General features: G+C 45.8%; 1 protein-coding gene across 2 annotated transcripts in view; it reads right to left on the bottom strand.

Moving 5' to 3' along the window:
• Positions 1–24,920, bottom strand: part of LOC104361454 (gamma-aminobutyric acid receptor subunit beta-4) — a 75,973-nt gene that overhangs the window by 42,489 nt on the left and 8,564 nt on the right. For both annotated transcript variants that reach the window (XM_032996157.2, XM_032996156.2), the window contains exon 3: positions 5,417–5,484. In XM_032996157.2, the coding sequence (XP_032852048.1) occupies positions 5,417–5,484 (68 nt within the window). The remainder of the gene's footprint in view (positions 1–5,416; positions 5,485–24,920) is intronic.

The raw sequence follows: 24,920 nt of genomic DNA on the forward strand, positions 1-24,920 counted from the left end.
ATTACAAGTGTGTCTAATAGATGGAAAATTTGCTGTCATTAGAAGAGTGATGCTCCACTGATGATGGCATAACAGCTTGTAGGATGAACTGTCCTGATCAAGAACATCCTTACACACAACCTTATCCACTTTATTTTGTGTTAAAAGCCAATTTAAAACCCTTGCATCTCATTGCTGTCTTGGGACATGCTTTACATCTCTCTTGAACAGGGAAAACTTCTTTGCCAAACAAGACATGAAGCTTCCTTCCATAACCCCCAAGAGATGAGGTGCAGTGTGGTGGTGCGAGCGCAGTCACTCCAACAAAAGCAGTGTGGCAACAGGTGATACAGGAGTAGGGAGCAGGAGGCAATGAAGTGAAATATCAAGGTCAGCTTTGCCAAGCATCCTGCACCAATCTCTAACCTATCTGCACTGTAGACTGTCCCCCAGCAAAAGGTATTTTGCCAGTCCCACAGGAATCATTCCTTTAACACATATATTCCTGCAAACGTTTCTATTTGGAAGCCTTGTTTCTTACACTAGTCCTCTACAACAATCCTCCTGTAACTTTTCAACTTGTCACCAGGTTTATAAAACTTTAAAGCTAGTGCTATAACAAACTGAAACAATGTTATTGCAGATATAGGAGAGCATCTTGGGATGAATAAATTATAGGAGCCACAAAGAAATCACAACTATAACGGCTGGATGCTCTGAGCTGTCTATGGTGTGCAGATACACAGGAGGGAGCAGGTTTAGGACTGCACAGATCATAGGGCAGGAAAATTGAAGCGTTATGAAGGGTAACCATCTCTTATTTCAAATGCATACAAAACTTCTGGTTGTTTTCCTTATTGAAATAGTTCATTAATGTTTTAAGGGAGTCTCAACTGTCTGGTACTAGAAAAATATGTCCCCAAAGATTACCTAGAGAGAGAGGAGGCTGCAGTTGGAAACATTAGCCTCTAGTCCCACTATGCAGCAAGTACAATATAAACTGAACAGGCCAGTCCTCAGCTAGGACATGCAGGAATGGGGGAAGATGTCCAGCTCCTTCTGAAGCCATTGGTACTGGATAACACCAGAATTGGATCCAAAGGAAGTTGGTTGAACCAGACCATGAAGTTGATCATGACTTTGGGCAGCAAGGACAGAAAACCACATGCTGCTTCAGCTGCAGTGCCTTCAGCTCCACACTGCCAGTACTCTTCATTCTCCTCAGTCAGAAGTACTGCTAGACTCCTCAGTAACTTGGGGACCATACTAAAAGGTCTGAACATAGCACTGTCCAAGTTCCACTATACACCAACAAGCATCTATAAATATCTGCACGTTCTTCCATGCTTACTGCAATTCAATCACCTGTAGCAAAATGGCATTTACCAGATAACTTATTCAGCCTGTTTCCTTTAAGGAGAACTAGGAGATACCATCCTTCCATTCTTTGCAGATCATCTGAGCTACTGAACGTCATTATGAAGATGTTCCTCCTTTCAGCCTGTCTTTAAATCCCCAACTTGCAAATTCGTACAGGATATGAAAAGACTCCAGCTAGGCCTTTCATCTTCACGGATCAGCACTTCCCAGAGGGTCTGCCAGTCAAATGTGCCCCCCCCAATACCTATTTGGCTTGGCCTCTGGCATCTTTTCCCAGGCATTTCAATTGATGTCACTGATCTTGGCTCAGAAAATAATCTTTCTAATCACTGACAAGAACAGAGACTGCAGCTCAGCATTGCTTAGCAGGGCTAAGAGGAGTACACAGTAATAAAGCATTACTCTAGCAAGTGAGCTTGAAAATGCGGCTGACCACACACAGGCAGCAGCTGCAGTGAACAAGAAAGTGCCATTTTTTTAAAATAAGGACTGTAATTTTGGTCCCTTCTTACAAAGGGATATCATTACAAATCCAGCACTGTACCTATGAATGTCCTGCATCCTGGCATGAGTCCATCTTCTGAGCTGTACCATGGCACAGTATCTGGGCATGGCCCTCAAGGAGATGGAGCTGCATCGACTTTGTACAGCAAGGTACCAGGAGACACATAGCACGTACAGGCAGCTGCAAATCATTTTGTATATCAGAGCATCTGGGAACTTCCAGTATAAAGACATAACTGTGTTGCCTTTGCAGAGAGCCTTGAAACCTTCAGGATTGAATGTCACCACATCATCATTTTGGGAATACAGTTCCCACGGGAGTGAAGGCAAGGAGTGCCCCTTAGATCATGGGTGGATCTGTATTTCTCCACAGCACCACATTCAGCTGGACTCCTGGGAAAACAACTTTTTGAATCATGCAATAGCTAGTCACTGACGGCACTTGTTCCCTGCCATGACACCGCCAGCAGACGCCAAGAGAACCAGGGAAAGACATGGGAGTACTGGGGGCTCTCCTCAGCCTGCCCAGCCTCAGCACCAGGGCCATTGTTCCCAAAAGGATGTCTGAGAATTAATTAATTATCCTACAAGGGGCAGTAAGTAATAACACTCCTAGTGGAACAATAGAAGCTATTTGGTTTCCATGACAACCCAGCTTCACTTGTGTGCCTTTAATTTATTCATTGCACAGTTCCTCTCCCAATCACACGATGCCAAAAATGCCTTGTTTTTCTTGCCCATATCCATGTCCAGAGCACGGGTAAGACACAGCCCTTTTCCCAGGGCATCCATCACACAGGAGAATGATGCACATAAAATCTCTTCAGCCTGGAAACTTGTATTACATGAGAACTCTTCTGTTCCCTAAATGTTTGTTCTTTAAGATGATTCTGATTTTTTTAAAACCCGTTTTGAAGCTGTCTCACCATGGTGCTTATAGATCTTGATCTTAAGTAGGTTCTCACATACAGCCACTTTGTCCCCCATTCCCCCCTGCCAACATATGTAGGAAGGATGGGCAGGAGATTATGCTTGTCAAGTCAAACGGGTAGCCAGGAGGGATAATGAAAAGACCAGAAGTGATATGCCTTCATAATATCAACAGGAATATGGCATGGACAGTGCCTGGTGCCCAACCTGATTACAGCCATGCCACAACCATCAAAACACTCAATGTCTACCAGTAGTGTTGCTCAAATTCTGCAAGATCCAGAGCAGCATGTGGATGAAGGTCTGAAACCTGCTCTCCCATACACCCCACAGAGGTATTACTGTTGCTGTGTCTCCCCAGCCATCCTACGGCAGAGGGAAGCTCAGTGGAAGGGGGGAGAGCATCACATTCACATGGCAAGGGTTGAAAAGTGTTGCTAAGAGAATGGCTACTAGCCTAGGACACAGAATGCCTGGCCACAGCTGCTCCAAACAGGTGTATGACAAAGCACTTGATCAGCTTTTATAGTCCATGGACACATCTTCAGCAGAAGGTTCATCCTGAACCAGCCTCTGTAGTGCTCAGCTATCTTCTCAGATCTATAGAGAAAGATCAGGGCAGTTACAGGTAAGCTGGGAATCAAATCCCTCACTCGCAGTTATGTCTGTGCAAGATGGGATCTTAAGCTACAGGTCCGAACTCTAAATTGTTCATGCTGGCTCTAGTAAGGAGGGTGACAGCTGGTTTATCACATAGGAAAATTCAGGTCCAAGTTGAGACCGGGGGAGGACATGACTCAAAGTTGAGCTCTGCCCCGACAGGCAAGATAGATGGAACTAGGTTAAGCCATCTGGCTCTTCTAAGTTGAACCTAACCTCAAGTACAGCTATCCAATGCAATAGGGACACAGGCCTGTACCTGAATTTCCAACTGTACACTGTCTCATGTCACTGTTACTAGACTGAGGTGTAACATACCATGCAGATAATTATGGTAATGGTGGGATGACAGCAAAGAGTCTGCAAAAGAAACTGTTCCATATGAACCTGAAGGTTCATTGTTGGCCCTTCACCCTGAGTCATATCAACATATGCATTCAGGATTTTCAAGCTGTTTGGAAACCAGAATGACAAGTCAGATTGTTTCACCTCTGCTCCTCCCCACCATGCAACAGCAGAATAGTTGGTGGGCCAGAGAAACAGGGCAAAAGAGTTTAGAAACAGATAACTAGGACAGGAGCATTGGGATACCAAGATTTTAATTGACTTGAACAGCAGGAGCTCTATAGCTGAGGATTCTCCTACATGTGTCAGGAACTGAGGAACAGAACAGCTGCTGCCAGGAGGTCTCCAGCAGCCTTCCACTCCACAGCCTCTTGAAAAGGAGAGGAGTTTGGAAGAAAAGTCTCTGGGCAGGAGGGAGGAAAGCAAGGTTAGACAAAGATCAGCTCAATCCATGTCCTCTGCTGGGTGTTAAGGGCTTCTGAGAGACAGATAGCACAATCCTGGATGTGTACCCAAACCATGACCAATACAATCAACAAATTTCACCCCAAACAATTGCTATGCAAGCAAATACATTTTTTTCTTCTCAATGGTATGAAAAGCTTGTCTATCAATGCCACTCAAAACTGTATCTCTAGTAGATGCCTCCCTTTCCAGTACAGATCTCAAAATAAATGCCAAATTACCACCAGCAAACACATTTTTCAACTTGGCAAGCACAGGCTGACTGTAAAGCCACCACTGCCTTTGTGTCAACCAAAAAAATACAATTCGCATCTACTCTTTTAAGGCATAAACATTAATGGCTCGAAGAGGTGGCTGTGCAATCAGCACAGAAGTATAACAGATGAGAATCTACTCTGGATAAGATGCCAGCAGAGATCCTCCCATCCACATATTCACAGATAACACCAGGGGTACTTTGGTGTGCTGGTATAGACAGTCACTAACCCTACTAGAACTAGCTCACATTAGGAAGTTAACTACAGTCTTTCAACATGTTCAACCACATCACCAGTTCCACAAGCAGGGGTAGGTGTGTACCACAGAGATCCCACATGCCAGTCCTGTCTTGCAAGTGTTGTTTTGGTGAGTTCAGGATTGTTTTAGCCTGGGGTTGGGCTCAGGCTGTGGGGACAGATGACAGGCAGTCCCGGTGACACAGGCAAAGCAGAGGGTGGAAGAAGCAAGGCTCAGACTGAAACCAGTATGCTGAAAAAGAAATCTGGGAAAAAAACCTCATTTCCTATGGCACAGTGAAGGATTTGGTTTTCTTTTTCATCCCATGGAGAAATCATCCGTGAGATTTTTATGTTTTAGTGAGGAAGAATTCTGTCTTCAATCAGAGATCCCATCACCCCTAAGAATTCTGTGTCCAAAGCAGCAGAAAAAAATACTTCTTCAATACCAGACAAATGTTACTCTTTCTCCAACAACTTCCCAGCTGCAGAGAAGATCTACAGTAAGAGGTGAAGGAAGCAGGGGTGTGACTACCATTTTTTTCAGAAGTGTACCCTGAGATCTCAGCTGGCTCCACAGAGCCATTGTCTTGGAAGCACATCTCAACCAGAAAATGGAAGAACAACTTATTAGGCATTTTTTTTTTTTCCAAACTTACCATGTTGACTTCAGAGATCTGGTCAATGCTGGAAATATGGATGCTCATTCCCACTGTGACAGGGTTACCTGAAACAAAAATGGACTAAGTTAGGACCATATTCAAGTCCTCCTCCCTCATCTGCTATTAAAGAACTGCCTAGAAATGCATGGATATGATTTGAAGCAGCCTCACATTCCCCGGGTATCAAGGATTTCTATGTCACATGTGCTGAAGTGACTAGAGAAGAGTAAATTCCTCTAACTCCCAGCCTTACAGACTCACCCCTAGGAGTAGTGCAGCCTAAGCTTGATTCTTTAATTCCTGGAAGTTAATTACCCCCTAGTTATACATTTATTTCTGGTTATTCCAAATAATGCCTTCAGAGGCCATCAGTAGGCTCCCAATGGGCTTGCGTAAGGTGTTACCAGTTGACCATACAAAGAATATAGCAATCAAGCCCATACAACACATGGGCAGAAAAGTTACTCCAGCTCACTCCTCCATCACTCTGTCAGCTCTGAGTGCTCAGTTGAAAACCCCAAGTGAATTTTAATACCCAAGATACCAAACCAGTACAGGAATCAGATCTGTGATGTGAGAAACCATTTGTATAGTGACTTTTCAGAGCAGAGCAGTGCTTGGATCAGAGAAGAGATTCCCCATTTTACCATGGGCATCAGGGCACCTGTCACCCCACTTCCTCTTGTTTGCAGGCACAGAGCTGTGGTAGACATCTGTGCACAGGTTTGCTGGGAAATTCAGATATTCCCTTACCCAGTAACCAAGATACCCTCACACCACAGTAGGTGCCACTGACTGCAGTAGGCAAGATGAGCTTGTGAAGAGACACCACACAAGGGCAGTCACAATCTGACCTATTGCTCTCTCTTGCCCAAGTGCAGCAAGAACTGTATTACCACTTCTCACAAACCTGTAGAGCCAGGGCAAAACCCAGCTGTTTCAGCCAATTCTCCTAGATGTGCAGGCATCACAGATAGATCCAAACTCATACCCAGTTCTACCTAAGTCCCTCTGACTAGCAGCTCCCATAGATAGGCAACAGGACAGCCCCTTCAGTGGGATTTAGACCCTTAAAGCAACTTGCAGAGTTACACATCCACTACCAAAACCAGAATAAACCTCCTGTGGCTTGAGATGGGGTTTCTGAGTGTTACCCCTCTCCTGTCATTCCCACAGCCCCAAAGTTAGAGCACAAACACAATCCTACCACTAACAAAGCCCCTCTTCTCACACAGGCAAGGTAGAAAATGATTCCTTGCAATGCAGTACTAGAAAGGGAATGGCAAGCAGTTACGCCACTCAAGGTATTAACTCTTCCATGGACTCATTAGTAGATCTAAGTGCTGAAATATTTACAAATAATAATGAAATGGCTTAGAAAGTAATTAGGAGATTGGGGGAGAGGGGAGAACCACACAACTGGAAATGAAGTGATTTTTTAATTATGTGTTACCAGAAGTAGGGAAGTAGTGTCATTAGGGCAGCCTTGTGATTGGGTGTACTGTTAACCAAGACCCTCTGCTGCAAATTAAGCAGCATTATCCTTTAATGGAATATGAACAACACTGAAAACATCAGAATCAACAACTGTAATTAGGCCCTGCTATGCAAATCTCCTTAAAGAGGCAGTGCTCTTCTCCAGCACTCCTGGCTCACTATCAGGGGTGCCAGAGGCAGGAGTGCCTAGGAGACCTTGTAGAGCCTCTGAAAATCCCTACATGGGCACACTCCTAGACACATCTTTGCTGTACTGCTATATTCATCTTTCACAAGGGAACCAGGTGGGTCACTCCAGGGAGAGCGAATTGTCCTGTATCAACCCTTGCACCAGAGGCTGACAGTTTCACAGGAAAGCTTTTAAGGAAGCCTTATTTTGGTAGCTTGTCTTTTTTTCTGAAATCAGGGCCTTGTGGTAGAAGCCATAACAGGAGGGGGAAGTCACTGCTGTCCTGAGGATCTTACAGGCTAATTGGTTACAGAAGGGAAGATGGGGCCATGCACAGGGCTGCAGCAGAGCTGGGGAGAAGCCAGCTCCTGACTCCTGAGCCTTTCTGCCATTCAGTGTCACCACCAGTACTTGTATCACTATGGTTAGGTGTCCCATCCTTCCGTATCGCAAAAAGTGGTTCTTCCCCCCCTACCCCTGCTGTGTAAGAGACCCACTGAAACCATCAGGCTGGGTAGTTATAGCATGGGAGCACTGACAGTGGTGATATACAAATATTTGTCAAATACAGTCTATTCAATCTAATCTATCTGTCTAGACATTTGTGCCGTGTTCATCACCATGGTATCTGAGTGCCTGAGGTCATGCAGTGACTCAGTGTCAGAGCCATGGATAAGATCCAGACCTCCTGACTCCCAGATCCAAGATGAACTCTGGAGTGGACATCAGCCATGCTGCTCCCCACCAGCCTGGGCTCAGCTGCACCCAGCTCCCACACAGTCAGCAATGTTCCTCTGCTACTCTGGGCACTGCCAAGGCCTCTATACCCCATCTAACATGGCAAGTGGGAGGCACCACTGCATGCTTGCAACCCCTGGGGTGTGTGCCCATCAACCCACAGGCAGAAGCACATGATTGTCATACAAACACTCCAAAGATAAAGGTATTAAAAGTCCTGTCTTTACTGGACGTACTCTTAGTTTGACCACAGAGAAGCCATTTCACCTTCTCCATCGCTGTTGTGAAGACTGGCTCACAGTCTCCTCAGGACAGGGATGCAGGAGCATGTGCACAGCCAAGAGAAAATGCATGCCATATCTCTAACTGCAGCCCAACAGAAAACTAGACCGGCTGGTGTCCAACATTCAGGCTGTAAGTAGTGCACAAAATAAACAAAGGACATCAATTCTGCCAATGTTAATAGCTTCAGGCAAGAGGGATACAAAAGTAGGGTATTTAAAATATGGGATAACATCATCTGTAAATTTGTCCAAAAAGGCAGAACTCTGATTTTGTGGATCTGAGACAAGGCAAAAGAAGAAACCTGATATTAACAGTCCATGTTTTTATTCTGTGCCTTGCCAATGGGTACAGAAAACTAGACCTTCTCCCCTTAAAGAAAAAGCTTGTGCCTAGAAAAGATTTGTAGGCAAGATCACAAGTGAGGGAGTGTGAGAAATTCTGCCACTTTCACCAGAGAACGGCACCCTCACACGTCCCCATTTCTCACCACCACTGGAGAAGTCACCAACATTTTGTCCTGAAAGTAGTTTGATGCCTGTGAAAAATGTACTTGGGAAGCTGGAATGGAAGCAGACAAAGAGTTATAATAAAACCTGTCCTTTTTCTGCAAGTGATACTTGTCAAATATAAAAACAGTCAAGGTAGAGAACAAGTTGTGCTAATCTGCAATATTTTCCCAGCAACCAGTTATTACTTTCATATTTTATTTTATAATGCTTAAAAACCCTAGAACCTACAGTCATGTTCTTACAGAATTAATTTCTATGGCATGACTGCAGAAGAAAGGTCATGTTTCCAAGCCGGTGTCTGCCTTCACTAACTGCCAGAGGTGATGGCAGCCTGGATTAGGACATATCTTCCAGATCTCAGCCTGATACCTCAGCTGCAGAGAGCAGAAAAGACAATAGCACAAAATTCAGTGCAACAGGCCTTCAGACAGTGCATACTTACTCGGGCAACTGCTCTGTACTAAGATCCAAGCTGCCCTTTCTTCACTCCTACCCAAGAAATTTAGACTAGAGCAAACTTGGGCTTCTCTGTCATCAGATCGCCAACTGCAACACAGACACAGCCAAAAAGACTCAGAAACAGTGGGCAGATAAAGAGCTTGCTTTATCATCCACTGTATCCACACCATTTTTATGAACTACAGCCAATGCTTTGAGGAGTCTGGTTCACACGTTTCTGACCACGTGAACTTGGCAGTGCCGGCAGAGCCAAGGCTTGTGGTTGCTAAGAGACAGGCATCAGCCTCAAACCTACCCTTTAGCCTAAACTACAGGGACAAAAGCACAAACAGGGATGTTGGGAGGTTGCACAGTTCCTTTCATGGAAGCAGACCAGAGTTTCTTTAAACCACCAGTGTCAGAAATTCAACAGCTCCCCTGGAACAATCTCTTCCTGCATTCCACTGCACTGAAGGCTTTTCTTAAATATCCAAACTAAACCTCTGCAGTGTAAATGCAGTTCTGTCTCATCATTTACCCCCAATAATAGTGAAAGAATAAATCAGTCATCCCTCCTTAACAACAGCTTTTATATACTAAAAAACCATGACATTCCTCTCCCTCCCCCACCAATACTGTCTTGTCTAGATTAAATGTACCTGATTTCTACAACCTCTCCTCAGAGGTCATGTTTTCTAAAGATTTGACAATTAGTGTTGCTCTCCACTGACCTTTTGCCAATTTGTCTACATCTCTATTTTAAAGCATGGTCCAGAAACCAGCCACTGAAGCAAAGATGACATGTCACCAGTACAGAGAAAAGAAAAAGCAACCTCCCATGTACAGCATTCTCATAAAACCACAGAAGCCTCTCCAAACCCACTGTACCCATCCTGGGAGCTGCTCACTGTGTAGGAGGCTAGAGATGTTAAAGGGGCAGCCTAGCTCTTGCCATGAGGGTGCATCTCACATCCAGGAAGAGAGAGTACAGAGATTATTTAAGATAAAGATATTCAAGGTCTAGAGATAAAGATTATTCAAGACAGCTTAGTGCGTGAGCCTGCCTGTGGCACCATCAGTCTCTGATATCCCTGCAGCAGCAGAAAGTTGCTTTAAGGTCTTCTGCTGAGTATACAAAGTCAACCAGAGACAATTAGAAGCTTCAGCCCCTAAACCTACATATAGAACATGTCTGTGCCTTATCCTGCAACAGTATATACCCACAGGCATAAGATTCCATCCATGCAAAACCCTGCTCCTCATCCTCAGCTCTCCAGAAGCCGGAGGACAGCAGTAGCACTAGAGCACAGAAACAGCAAGTCCCAGACAAGGTTGCCCTGCACTGGCTGGAAGAACAGTTCCTGTGAATTCAGGGTGATACAGGCAGGCATGAAGAGGGCAGGGTTTGCTGATATATGTAGCTACAGGACTGCAGTGCCTAACTTGCATTTTCCATGACACCCACACCAAACAGGATCAGCAGTTTGGGTATTCTCAGGCTTGCCAAAGGCATGACCAGCACACAGACTTTTATTTCACTCCCAGGACTTTTTCATTCAGTCTTATCCCCACTTTCCTGAACAAGAGAACAGTTCAGTATCTACTTGTGCTTTCTGCAGAAAATGGTTTGCCTAAAGCCGCTGCCTCCGCTTTGTTCAGAGCACTGAACCTCAGGGCACCCTAGCTTTATGTTTACAGCTTAAACCCACGACCCACGTCACTGCTACGTGCAGTGATGAGTTGGTTATACAAGGGCTGACAGACATGGTTAATTAGGAGGCAAGAGCTCCCAGGTAATCAGAGGTGCAGGAGGCGACACACTTAGCATGAGGCTTGTTGCTAGCTGAGGAGCTGCTGCCTGGATGCAACCATACAATCTCTTAAGAGTCTTGGTCCCTCCCAAAATAGAATAATTTTCCCTAGAATAATTTTCAGCTGATGGACTAATTAGTCCTGGGTCATAGTTTTTTAAACCCACCCAAAAGATAACTCAGAGGCCAGTCTACTGTCAGGACACTCAAATTCTCTGTGGAGGAGTCTATACCTACCCCCCAGGGCAAGGAGAATGGAAATGCTCCTGGGTTTTCACCATATAGAGGAATTGTAAAAGAAGTTCACAAATTTCTTTCTGCGTAATAGATCTCAGTACTGAGGCTCCGCTACAGCAGTTAATAGGAGAATGTCTAAAAGATGTCATGCCAGCAGGCTACACAAGCCAAATCATAAAGAAGTTTCCCGACACTAATTTTCCCATTCCCTTAATTTTTTTAAGCTTAGGTACAGCATCAAGTACAGACTCAGTAAGTGTTAAGATCACTTGAGGAGCAAGAAAAGTTGACCATGTACCATGAAAGCATAAATTTTTTGGGAACCACTTTCATCCAGCATCTCTGATTTACAGTGACATCTAAAAGTCCTGAGTTCAGCAGGGTCTCTTAAGAACCTACTTAAACTTTTCCAGCAAAATCTAGGTTTAAATACCCATCAAACACTCTCCAACCCTTTTTCCACTTGGTTTTTCACTCTTATTTCCATGACCTCTTCGCCACCCGCAGCCAGTGCTTTGCACTAAGCTTGCCAGGCTCAGCACAACTGCCAGGAACATCAAACATATGCAGAGGCTGATATCAAAGCTCTCCCCCTACTCTTAGCAGGTCACTCCATGACATCTGTTGGATTTAAAATAGCAAAGCATACCATGGCATTATGCTTTTGGCCACTGTTATACATTACCAGAAAGGATGGTCTCACGGCAAATTAGCAAATACGACGTTGCCTTCTTGTCTGTGGGGGAACAGGGAGTACGAGGGACCTGCTGCTGCTACGAAATCTCTTCCACATGAAGCAAGCATGGTATTTTGGAGCCAAAAGACAGGGCCCTGGTCTTTAGAATATCTGGGGCTGTCAATGCCTGCTGCTTTCTCCTGGATTCATTGTTCTGCAGGGGCAGGTGGGGTAGCTACCACCACTAATTCTCATGGAGATTGAAGCTAGTGTCCCAAGTAGGTCTGGCAGAAAACAGTTTCTTCTGCCTGACAGGTTTCCTGCATTTTGCCATACTTCTTTAGGGAGTGCTTGGCATTCTTTAAGACTCTGAGCCTGCACACAGAACAAGATTGTGTCTAACCTTGCTAGGCTTTCCATCCATCCATCCATCCATCCATCCATCCATCCATCCATCCATCCACATCAGACCAGACACAGTGTCACACTGCACAAGGAGGCTAATGAGGATTTCCAGCCTGTACCATTCTGCTCTCCTGGCAGCCTGGCTTTTCACCTCATCCAGTCAGATGACTGAGTTTGTACTATTCATTCAAGAAGGAGGAATACTAGGGACTTCCCAAGAGAAATTAAAAGTTAGAGCAAGATCTCACCAAGATGGTGGTATCATCGAAAGCACACATTTGATGAAACATCTAAGGGAGGGTGCAACCATAGCAAAGCTCTTGAGCAGACTTTTGGAACATCAAAACACTGAACAAATAAAGGGCTTCAGTAAGAGACAGACTTTCCTCCAAGCAAGCAATAAGGCCAATTCTTCAGTAAGGAGCCAGGAAAGAGCACTTGCAGAACAGGCAGAACTGACCACTCAAGTACTGCTATCCTGTGATGCTCTTTGCAAACACACAGGTTAACCTTGATAATGGCAGCCACATTTCTAGCACGTTGTCAAATGATGCTGTCCCTGTAGATTTGAATAGATACAGAGCATTTTCTCAAGCAAGCTGTGCCTGCTTGTGAGCCAGTGCTGAGGGATCCTTTTGGAGGAACAATGCTTTCTTGATGCAGATGTAGCACTCGTTCTTTGACTATTCTAGGGAAAGCAGAGAGCTAAGGAGTGCAATCTGTGAGGCACAGTGGATTACCTAATCTATCTCATGGGTATTTTTAATGGATTAGTAGGTATTAGAGCGGGATATTGCAAATATCCCATGGAAATTTGGAAGTGAGAGAGAACAATCAACTGGCTGCAAAAACAGTGTAAAGGTTGTCCCAGAGGTATTGAAGGATTACAGAGGAGGCTAAATCAAGGTTGATTTTAAAAGATGTTGGTAGACAGCTACCCAAGCTGAATAAAAACAAGGTCTCAAATGTAAAGGCTTAAAAATGGAAGAATAGAGTAGACACCAACCCTGACAGCATCTGTACTACTAGTGGTCTCAGTTCAGCAAAACACCTGTACACACACACACACTGGGCTTTCAGCACTGAAAAAAATCACTGACTACTCAGAATGCCATCTGTTCTTAGGAGAGGCCTAGGTCAATATTCAGGAGACAGATTTTTTTAAAGCTGTTTTATTCTCAGTGATGAAGATATTCTTCCAAAGCCTTCTGTATGCATATCTCTTGCCTGGGTGATGCATACTTGGTAAGGTTACAGCAAGGTGATGGGAAAATATGTTCCCAGGTTTGTCAAACTGCATATTTGCTCTCATTTACAGACACACAGCTACTTCACCTTACCAAACTTGATCATCATCAGCCTGGCATCACCAGTGGGTCTGAAGCAATCGACTTTAAGTGTAACTTTACCAAGAACACCAATTCCCAACTACCATCCATCCCTTGAAGTAGGCAACACCCAGCTCAGACCACAACCAGTTTAATTTGCAGGGCTGCCACAGCCATCTATTTCTTTGTCAGAGCAAGGTGACTGCAGAAGGCAGATCCAGATCTCACCATCAGGAGATGAAGACAATGCCCAAACCTCCTGGTGCACTGTGCTGCTAGAGCAAGACTGGTCACCTGCCCTCCCCTTCCAGGGACGTTCCTCCCCACGTCCTCCAGGGCACCCATGCAGACCAGCTCTGTGGCTTTGCAGTCTGCAGGGCACATACTTTGTGTTTTACTTTTATATCACTCTGCAGAACTGGGCACTATGAAACACTGCATTTCCCTGTGGTTACACTGAACTAACCCTGGGAAAAGCAGAGACACTGAGCATCCTAGATCCCTTCAGCTCTTACTTGCCACCAAGAGTAGTAGCAGGAGGACAACAGGGCTTCCCGAGCAAACATATATTGTAGACTGACAGCAGATCAACACAAGCCAGGAATTTTTTTTCCCCAGCAGCAACGTGAAGCATCAGACCTACGCTGATCAGCCACCCCCATGTTTCACCACCTGAGAAGATTTTCCTCCTACCTCTGTCAGGATGCTGGCAAGCAAGTACATCTCTGCTGTGGGCCCTGCCAGTGTAGCCATGGGGCACAGTTCTACCTGCCTGGTGGGGAAGCTATGGGGGACTTGGGAGTAGCCCAGTCCTTTTGCTTTTACTCAGGCCCTCAGAGCTCACATTTGCTCCATCTCCTCACAGCCAGCCTAGGCACTTGTTTGCAGTCTCACAACTACTGTTGCCCCAGCTTGGAAGCCTTTGGCACCCTGATGCTCCTATTTCCTAGCCCACCACCTGCTACCCTGCTTTTTAAGACAGCACATCTTCAGAAAGGATTGCACAGACACTGACTATTTTGAACCCCATAGATAAATGTGCAAAAGGGAGCAGGGTATTTAATCACATACCTATAGCTTTCCGTCAGAGCACACTCAGCACAGGCAGCTTCCCCCTCTTGCCTCAACTCCAGCACCGCAGGTTAGTCTCAGAACAGATCCACTCCCAGAATTCCCTCACAGCCTAGAAAACACTCTTTACAACCCAAAATGCTGAATTCCTGCACCAGCTTCAATGCTATAAGGTCCACAAATACACATGGATTTTTAAGCAGCATTAGGACTGAACTCCTAGTGCTGGGACACACATAACACCATAGCACTCCTTGCAGAAACCCACGAGGTAAGAGTACAGCAAACCACCTGAGGAAACCACAGCACCGTCCTCCTACCCACAGCCAAACAGTTCCCTGGGCCCGGGGTGGTGCTATATGTGGGACACCCCATCCCAGCACTCGCTGGGGACTGACACAGGATTCGACCAACCGCCCTCCACAGGACCCTCCACCCCCATCAGATGGGGCTGGCAGCATGGCACACAGGTGGGGCCATTTAGCAATTTTTCCTGCATAGCAGCTGGCAGCTGTGAAAATTTCTCCTGTGTTGCCCACCAGTCTGTCTCACTTCTCATCTACCCACTCAGGGTATAAAGGTCCTGACCCACCTTTTCAGTGCTGGGCTTTTCTGGCACTTTGTCAATAGGTGTTTGCTATGCAAAGGAGTCTCTCTCTTATGTGCACTAGAAATATCCCCTAAACAACTGCAGAGCTGGCCTGTACTTGATTATGTGACCTGTCTGGGAAAACATTCTCACACATTACCAAATCCTGAGCCATCTAATCCCCTTAGCTGAAAATGAGCTGAACCAAATTAATTTAAATGGGTTAACACAAGCTTCTCTGATCATATCAAATCCATTACTCTGTCTTGGAAGTATTTGTAACAACAACAAAATATCTGGACTTGTCATTTTTATCAAAGTGACAACAAGAAGGTGTTTTCCTTTTTTTCTCCCTGTTTTCAATTTTTAATGAGTGAGTCACACCTCCTCATCACTGTTTACAGACTCTTGTCTTTAAAGGATACCACAGCATCTAACTCCTGGATTGAATCCAGACGGACATGCGCAGCATGCAGGGAAAAATAAAAGGAAACAAGATGGCCAGGTCAGGACATGCCAAACTTGTACAACTACTGAAATCAGGACTGGTACATCCAGGAGCAGCAGGGGACAACCCCGCTCTGGTCCCCTTGCCATACCTCCATGAGATGATTTTTTGACAGTGTTGGATATGGTCTTTCATCCCACAATACAGTGTAAAGTCGGTGGCTGTGTTTTCCAAGGAAGAGAAGGCCACTCCTTTCCTGTTACTTCTGTCAAGTCCTTTGTGAAGATATAGCCTTTCTCTGGTGCCCACCTTATCCTTCCTGATAAAGCCTGCTATTAGGGCTTTTGTTAATGTTGACTTCAGATACCTCCCACCACCACCTTCCCATACTGCACACCTGGTCCTTTCCTTACCCAATGAAGGGCACGTGGCCCTATGACTCAGCTCAGAGGCAGAGCTTGGGGGTCACACAGTGCCCAAGGCTTATGCTCTGTGACAGTAAGGACAATTTACAGTTTAAGTATTGAAAAAAAGGAGTGAGTCAAGCCTGAAAATATCATGACATTCACATTAAAACCATGAGTCTGAGTTAGAAATCATGAGAAGCAAAGCACACACACAAACAATCCTCCCCCTTTCCAAATGTTATATATGGGATGGTATGTTTTCATTTCCCAGTTTCGGAATCTCTTGGATGTGCCTTGTTCGGCCTGTTCTGCTTATCCTCCACAGTCTCAAGATGGAGAAAATCTTGCAAGATTCAGTGATGAGTGAGAATTGCAAAAGTTTTGTAGGAAAAAAAATTCAAGTTTGTAAGTTGGTCATTTTTGAAAGATTGACCCCTGTGCTGGTGTTTCCATCATTTCAGTAATGATTGATTTGCAAAAGTGTCCTAGAAATTCAGCAGGACAAAAGCTACCAGGGTACCTTTTACCCCAGCACTTCTTATTAAGAGATAAAACTAACTGCCAGTTGTTCACCAAAATAATTGCTTTCACTCAGGATGCATGGATGAGCGAATCTTGCAGAGCTTTTACATATATATTCATCTCCAGCAATTCATCAACATAATAATCACGCATTATTAACTTGAGTACTCATCAATTTTTTTTCTCCAGCTTCAAATACTAGCAAGGAGCTAGCGTGCAATTGGGAAGAAAAACATGTAGGGGAACTTGTGATGAATGTTCTATTTTTGCTATGAAAGGAGGATAAGAAGAAAAATTCAGCTCATATCCTACCTTCTCCCTCACTTCCAAAAAATTCCTACCAAGATGATGCCCTTCCCCAGAACCCAGCAGGCTGGGCTTTCCTGCAGACCTTTTCCCAGATGGAGGAGGTTTCCTTCTTCAGGTGACAATGTGCCACCAGTGAGCTCCCACCCATAACCTGGATGGCCTCCTCTCCTGGTGGGACAACCTCTGAGATTTGCATGCAGAGCTTTAACACCTGCAGTGGGCAGCTCCCTTCTTCATGCCTTCCCTACTGAACTGCCTGGTGCAGCCCCTGAACCTGGCCTTTCCCGTGGCTCAAGTTTCTCCCCATCTGGAGGAGTCATCTGCTGCAGTATCACTAACACAAAGATCCTTAAAGAAAGAAGACTGAGGTGGATTGTCTCGCTGTGGCCAGTGTGTAAGAGAAGAGCAAGAATAACACCAGGCAGCTGCCTGGTAGCTGTGGACATGTGGAAAGATCTCCTGATCAGAAAACCCATCCTGGTTCTGCGGTGCAGTTGCTGTTATGACCTGTGGAAGAGGAAGGGGCAGTCTGGTGTTCTCACATCTCAGCTGACTGACAAGCCTTGGTTCCAAATGCAAGCACAGGATGATAAACTGTCATAGGAACCAAGTAAGGCATACTACTTCTGGGTCATTGCTTTTGGTAGGGATTGGTCTGCATGGTAGATAAAAGCCTATCACAGCTCTTAGTGGCTGAAATGACCCTGTGGGATCAGAGAGCAGAGTCTCACACGGGGACAGGGAAGGCTCTGGTGTCCCTTCTTGCTGACAGCCTGTGGTGAGTTTCATTTCAGAAGCACAAGAAGAGCAAATGTTGGAACTAGGGCAATAGCCAGGACACCTTTCCCACTTTTTTCTACTGTGTATGATATGATCACAGTGAATATATTATCTGCCATGTATAATTTTTTGAATTATTCAGCCAATGATCAAATTTTCAAAATTTCAGCTATTCTAAAAAGGACAATGAGGAATGCCCTCTTGCTCCATGCACCAGAAGGGGAACTATTTGTGAACAAAATTAACACTTACTGCATGTGAGAGCCTTTCCTATGGCTTCCTATACCCCTTCCATTTCTCTGCAGTAAGAAGTGGGCCCACCTGCCTGTTCCCTTTGGGAATTTCACAGGCTACTGCAGTCAAAGGGAAGGTCATGGTTTGGTGACCAAGCAGTGGACCAGAGCACTGAAGGTACTCAGGTCTGTTCTCATGAATAAAGAGCAATAGCAGGAAGCAGGACTTCCCAGTGCTATTCCTCATGCAGCCACAGGTTTCCTGTGTCATCCTCAACAAGTTGCCCCTCTTGGTGTCCCCTGGATGTAAAATGGACCTAGGGTGGCCCATCATCCCACACGTAGTGGGGAAGATTGTTAGTCAGTGTTTGTACAGCACAGGAGCCTTGCTGTTATCTGTCACACAGAGCCCGTAATACTACCTGAGAGCAAATTATATTCATGCATAATCAAAACCACATCCAGCTCAGCCCTGATTTGAGAATCCTTTTTGGCTGGTGATGATGTCCAGAGCAGAGAGAGCACAGCTTGATTTCCAGAGCCCAGGCTGAGCTGGCAGAGCTGGCAGGTAGAAATATCTTGTTTTGACTGGTAAACTGAGCAAGTTTGACATGGAAACCACTGAGGGAGAATAAATATGGAACAACAAGATGTAATTTTTACAGAGGCTCTTTTCCAACTATAACTGTACTCGGAGGCATCCCAGACTTGAACTAAGAGTTCCTGAGGTCTGGGGAGGGAAATTCAAGCCATGGTGAGTTTGATTGAGGCTCACTCCTGTCACAAGAACAGACATCTATAAGTGCACAATTACTTAACGGCACTATTCCTGAAGGACTGTAAAGAACAGGAACAACAGGAAAGGGAGGGGGGAAAGATCAGAGAAGAAAAAGAGTTTTTAGCTCTGACACAGAACCAAGGTTAAATGCCAAAATCAGAAGAATAGTCTATAGGAACTGCATGATCAGTGTTCCCCAAACCAGCCTGAAATTCATACCCTGCTCAAAGTAAACAGAGGCAATCCTACAGCCTGGGAAGAAGGGCTGACTGAGAAGAACTCTGTTTCTTTCCATTTAATGGGAACAGGATCAGACACTGGATCTCCAGAATGCCTGTTTATTTGGCCAATCTGTTCATGCTATAGGACTCCAACATCCAACATTTCTCTTTCTTACATATGTGATATGAATTCCTTTAATGGGCTTTATGCCATCATTAAGCGTATAATTTGTCTTGTCCATGTTTCTAGTCATGTTTTAACAAGTGCATGATATTTCACATGAAATATCAAGATATAAATAGACACTTAGCAAACCCCACCAAGGGCTATCTGCAAGAATGGATCTTACAGACTTCCGCACCAAATGCTGTCACTACCGCTGAAGAAACATCTTACATCAGTTCAGCTTGACACTTTAGTAGCCTCCAACTTTTTTTTTCTTTGAACCAGACATAGGTGAGAAAAGTGACATGCACACACAGCCTGTCTTCCATGTAGCAGTAAAACTACAGTGTATTCTTTGGCTTTTATATTTCTTGCTATGTGGGTTAAAAATATTATTCTGCCTATCTGGGATATTGGGACTCTTGGAAATTAACAATGCAGATATGTAAAGCTGCTCTGATGAACAGCTCTAGGTCTGTGGGAATATATTTTGAGTAATCAAAAGAACTTGCACTAATGGGTTTTACACTCTTTTTACATTTTGCTTTCAGTGGTAGTCCCTCAAAGACAAGTTTACTGGCAGGAATAATCTCAGAAATAGTGAGTGTTATGTAGATGTCAATCAAGGACAAAGATGGGTCCAGGTGAGATGGCAAACATCCTCCAGACTGGTTATAAACTACAGTCTGCTTTTAAACAGTTAATTAATTAAGAACTATTAGAATTATTCCACTAATTAGAGTAATTCGAATGCATCGTATTTGATCATAAAAAAATCTATGACTAAGAAAAGTCACAACATTCATGGAATAAATGCTTTGTTAAAATGGTCTTTCCTTTAGAGAGATATCTCAGAGCCCCTCACTAGCCACAGTGCACGACTATGGACTAGCTCCAGCAGCGCTGGAAAGCGGCTGTCAGGGGTTGAGCAGAGCTGCAGGGAAAGACTGCACCAGCCAAGGGTGAAACGGAAGGAGGAGGGCAACTGAATGCAATTATCCAACACGGGCTTTGGCACAAACGTGAGAATCAACATCTCCTCCAGTTCCTGTGAAAGTGTACTGGCTTAATGGATGACTGCAAGACTTTATGTCCTCCACTGGATAGCAAATCCAGAAAACAATGCTTGCTGCTACCAAGCACAGCTCTAGGGCAGGCACACAGATTGCTCAGGAACCCAAGTCCAATTTGACTCTGGGTACTGGGACTCAGGGGAATTCATCTTCATTACTGTCTTCATTGTGCCACCCAAAACTCCCTCCGCTGGCCTGTGTCAGAGCTTTCTGTCTCTGAAGGAGGATAGTAAGGATCTTGTGGGGCCACAGATAAATGCACAAATATGTTTGACATACAGCAAGAAGTTCTCAAGCTCTATCACACTGGAGAAAGAGACCAGTTTAATACTCTAAAATATTATTGCACTCAAAAAAAATGCATGAGAAAACAAAATGGATGAAAGTTCTGTGGAAGGATGCCCACTGCTGAACGGATGTTACAGAGCCAGCTCTTAATTAAACAGTCCACAGTATCCTTGTTCATTCCTCTTCCTTGTTTGATAGAAGATGGATTTGTTCTGAGGATGACACCAGATTATATGCCAGAGGATAGTGCTGACAGTGGGGTCCCTGCCTGATTTACTGAAGAAGCTGGTAACCATACAGTGAGTGAGGGCGAGGTCTCCAGGAAAGGAAAGATGTTTGTGTAGCTAAATCCTGTTCTCCAGGACTGGGTGTGTCACAGGAGTTCCTACGTGCTCCTTCCTATGCAAATCACCTAAGACTCACAGGTTTTCATGAACTCTGCATGTCTCTTGGAGCACTGGGGCTGAGCACTCATGGCTGTGGTTGAAAGCAATAGGAGCTGTGCTTCACATGTGCAGTATGCTGACTACATTGCTGCTAAGTATTCTGGAAAATCAGGTATTTTGGCTGGGCACCCCACAGCAGGGGATACCTTTGACTCCTCGGAGGGGAGGTGTGCTTGGCAACAGTTATAAAAACAATTAATTCTGTGTTGTGAGCAGGTCTGAATACCGAGCAGTGAAGAAAGCATGAGTCCAAGATGGTCTTTGCCTGCTCAGTCTCAGGCTTTGCATCAGACATGCATTTCACTCCAGTCTGGGTCAACCTGTCCTAATCGCCTGCTGTGACCACCTCAGCTAGTCCCCACTGTCATGCTCCCAGTCTGTCCCACTCCTGAATGAAGGGAACAGGAAAGATTAGCTCCATGTGTAAACAGCATCTCTTGTATGCTCTGTAGATGTGTTCAGGAGGAAGCGACTGTTGGACCTTGCCTCCTGATGCAACCTCAGAATGGCACCAAATATAGATTCAGATAGAAACCCCAGTTCTGGATTTTCTGAAGTCCTGAGTGTCTGACTTTACAGCCTCAAAGTCCCTTTCCCAGCATGTATTTCCTATAAAAAGAGCAAAGTGAAAAAAATAGAAATTCCATCATGTGGCAATGTGTTAACATCCACATATGTCCCAAGAAGGACTGGATCCTTTCACTTCCTGCCACTTCAGTTAATGAAATAAGACACAACAGCAGGAGGTTGTCATCTTCCTTCTGGATTAGCCCTAGAGAGGATGTGACCCATGGTTTGGAGCCAGGAGTCACGTAAATGGGGAAGGAAGTGAGGACTGCACAGCTGCAGCCAGTTTTACTGATCAAGAACATCCTTTTCTTAACAGCCTTTCCTTAGGAAGGACAGTGGAACTACTGGCAGCTCTGCTGGCATATCCACCTTTTTTTTGGCCCTGGGTGACACTGGGGTTTGCAGACTTCTCCAGACAGCTCCTGCCTCTCCTTCCTCAAATTACTCCTTTCCCTAATCTGATCCACGTTCACCCCTCTGCTTTCAAATCCAGAGCTGCTCCTGTGCCCTGCTGGGCTATCAGGAAGGAAGGGTGGTATTTCCCACTGTAGTAAGGCTTTCTGAAGTGCAGCATTTCAGGTTAACCCTGTGTCCAGCTGTGGGCAATTTTTCCTGCAGACAGTGAAGGAGATGGCCCTGGTGGGAGGAGCACCTTCTAGCTAAGTCTCAATTCCTTGCCCCAAAGCATGCAAGAGTTGGCTCAAGGCACCTCAGAAGTGTAGAAAAAATTGAATCTGGCTTCTCTGAGATTTAAATATTTTTGCCACTGAAGAGGAGGGGAAGAGAGCTGGAGAGCTGAGGACTAAGCCCTAGAAAGGCAGGTTTGCTGCTCCTGCTGCCCCTGGGACAGGCAGTCCAAGACCAGCACCCAGCCACATACTGGGCTGCCCTCTTCCCAGCCCCACTCCCTGGCCCTCCTGCAGGATCCCCATCCCTCTGGGATGCTGCACTGGCAACAGAGGAGGTGGGGACACAGTGCTTGTGCCAGCCAGGTCACTGCTGGCCCTGGGCACCCATTTGCTACGCATGCACCTGGACCAGTCCTGCTGGAGGTGCTTCCAGTTTTACCCCCCAACATTTTAGGAGAGGAAAAAAATGCAGCACATATGTGCCTTGGCTTGTTCTCAGAAATTTCTGAATCATTTTGCCTAGAACTCCCCCCCTCCCCTTCAAAAAGTCAAAGCAAGTGAGCTGCATGGAAAAAACACAACCACTGTGGCTGAACCTTATACGCAGTGGAAAACAGAGACATTTTCAGGAAGCCTGCAATACCATCAGGCTTGACTATGTAAGAAACCAAATTCCCATTCCTTCCAGTACAGGGCCACTAAGACCAGCTGTTTCCCATCCACACAGGGCTGGTGGGCCAGGGCTCAGGCCCCCCTCCACCTCCTGCCGCATTTGTGCCAGCCAACGCAGCCACTCAGCCTGCCAGCCCCGCCAGTTTCAGAGCCCTGAACCACTGACGATGCTTCACTGCAACACTTTATGCATCAGCAATCATTTATTTTTACAATTCTGGGTTTCAAGTGATGCTGTTACACAGGGAAGGGCTGAGGATTTCATCCCTAGGTCCACTGAATTTGGAGTGGCCTTTGAAGAAAAAATGTTGGGGAACAAGCAGGACATGGGGGCAGGCTGGGTCCCCAAGAGGGTGCAGATGTGATGGAGCAGAGAGGGACTGAGGGCAGGAGGGGCAGGGGAGAGAAAGCAGGGAGGCCAAGATACTGCAACTAAGGATGGGTTTGGGTGTCAAAGGACAGGGGTAAGACTGGATGAGGGTGACGAGAGCTGGGAGGCCAGGTGCATGCTGCAGAGCAGATGAGGAGCAGGATGCAGGCTTATTTCAATCTAAGACCCCCTAAGTGCTAATTCTCCTTAGGGAAGTTTGAATTAAAAATGGGGCAAGGAAAGCTGCTGGACCCACAGGCTTGAAAACATAGGATTTACTGTGTAATCCTGAGGGCTTCCTGGTCATTCCTTTTTCACCAGGCATTTTCAGACACTGTGTACACCCAGGAGAAACATTAGGAACCCTGCACTCTAGGTGGGCTGGGACAATGAGCAAAGAATGCCCTCACCTTGCTTTTGGCTAACAAGATCTGTAAATGATGCTGGGAAACCAACCATAAAGGGTCCCCTTTCCATCCACTCCTGGGAAGCAGAGTCACCTGCCTGAAACTTTCGCAAAGTTTGGGGCTGGAAATGTTGCACTAACAGAGCAGCTGAGTCACTGAGCTCAGGTGGGATCCTCCTGCCACTCCTCCATTGCCTTCCCTACCCTGGGGCAATACAGTCTTCATTTGTTTTCTTTGCTTTCTTTTTTTTTTTTTTTTTTTTTTTTTTTGTTTCTCCTATGGAACTAATGCTTCTGAAAGTGAGTGCCTAAGAGCACTTACAAGAACCAGGGTGCTGCTCTGAAAGCTCCCTCTCTCCCCTACCTGTGGACCTGCAATGCTTCCCAGACCTGATCTACAGCATCCCTTGCTCATCCAGTCCTAAATGCCTGTAATATACCCACAGAACATTGCCGCCCTTACTGTCCATCCCCCAAGCCAGGGCCAGATGGATGACACCCTCTTGCAGTTTGATCTCCCTGTGAGATACACTGCCTTGCTCCCCAGAGCTGAGCAGGGTCCCCAGCATACCCTGTCAAAACACCTTGCCCTGCATCATTGCTGATTTTGCAGTACCAGATCTCCCTCTTAAGCAGACCAAGAGCCCTGGCTGGATCTTCCCACCCTCCAAATATCTCCTCCAAGGCTGTTCCAGATCCCCACCACAGTCCTGGCCAAACACCTTAGATCTGCTCTGCAATGACCCCCTGCCCTTTCAGTCCCAGGTGATGTCCTTGCTGAGAGCCCATGAATATTGAGTCCATGTGGTTGCTCCATGTCTCACCCTGCCTCTGTCCCACATCTCGCCAACATGGTGTGTTACTCTAGGGCTTGGGGCACTGTCCAGGGGTCCCCAGGCTGGAAGGGTTTATCACCTGTGCCCCAAGGACTGATATACCTGCTGGCTCTTCAACATCAGCCCCTCCACTTCATCTGACAGTGCTTGACCCCCTTGGGCTGCCCCCACTGAGCCAGGATGGCTTTCTGGAGGAGTTGCTCCCAGATTTTTCCATCACCTCTGCATGACTCCAACTTTCCCCCTTTCTCCCATGTGTCCCCCATTCAGCCCAGCTCCCCAGATGAGCACATCACACTCATTGCCACAGCACCACCCCTGAGAGCTGACCTGCTCATCGGCCTAATGGGTTTCCAAGGGGGTGGGGGAGAGGGGAGGAGAGCAAGTGGCTGATGTTTCTCAGCCACTCAGCTCGGCCCAAAGCTAACGAGGCATCTCAAAATTAAAAAGTGAACTGCAATCCCCAGCAGGCCTGTCCTCCTTTTGGCATTAGTCGGAGTTCTCTTTCTTTCTCAAAAAAAGAGGACTGTGGAGCTGTGAGTTGCATTTGGAGCTGTTGAAGCACCACATTACGGGGATTGGGGGGGTGCTGGA

Source organism: Tyto alba, unplaced genomic scaffold, assembly GCF_018691265.1.
Source record: "Tyto alba isolate M040663 unplaced genomic scaffold, T.alba_DEE_v4.0 Super-Scaffold_5, whole genome shotgun sequence".
NCBI lineage: Eukaryota > Metazoa > Chordata > Aves > Strigiformes > Tytonidae > Tyto > Tyto alba.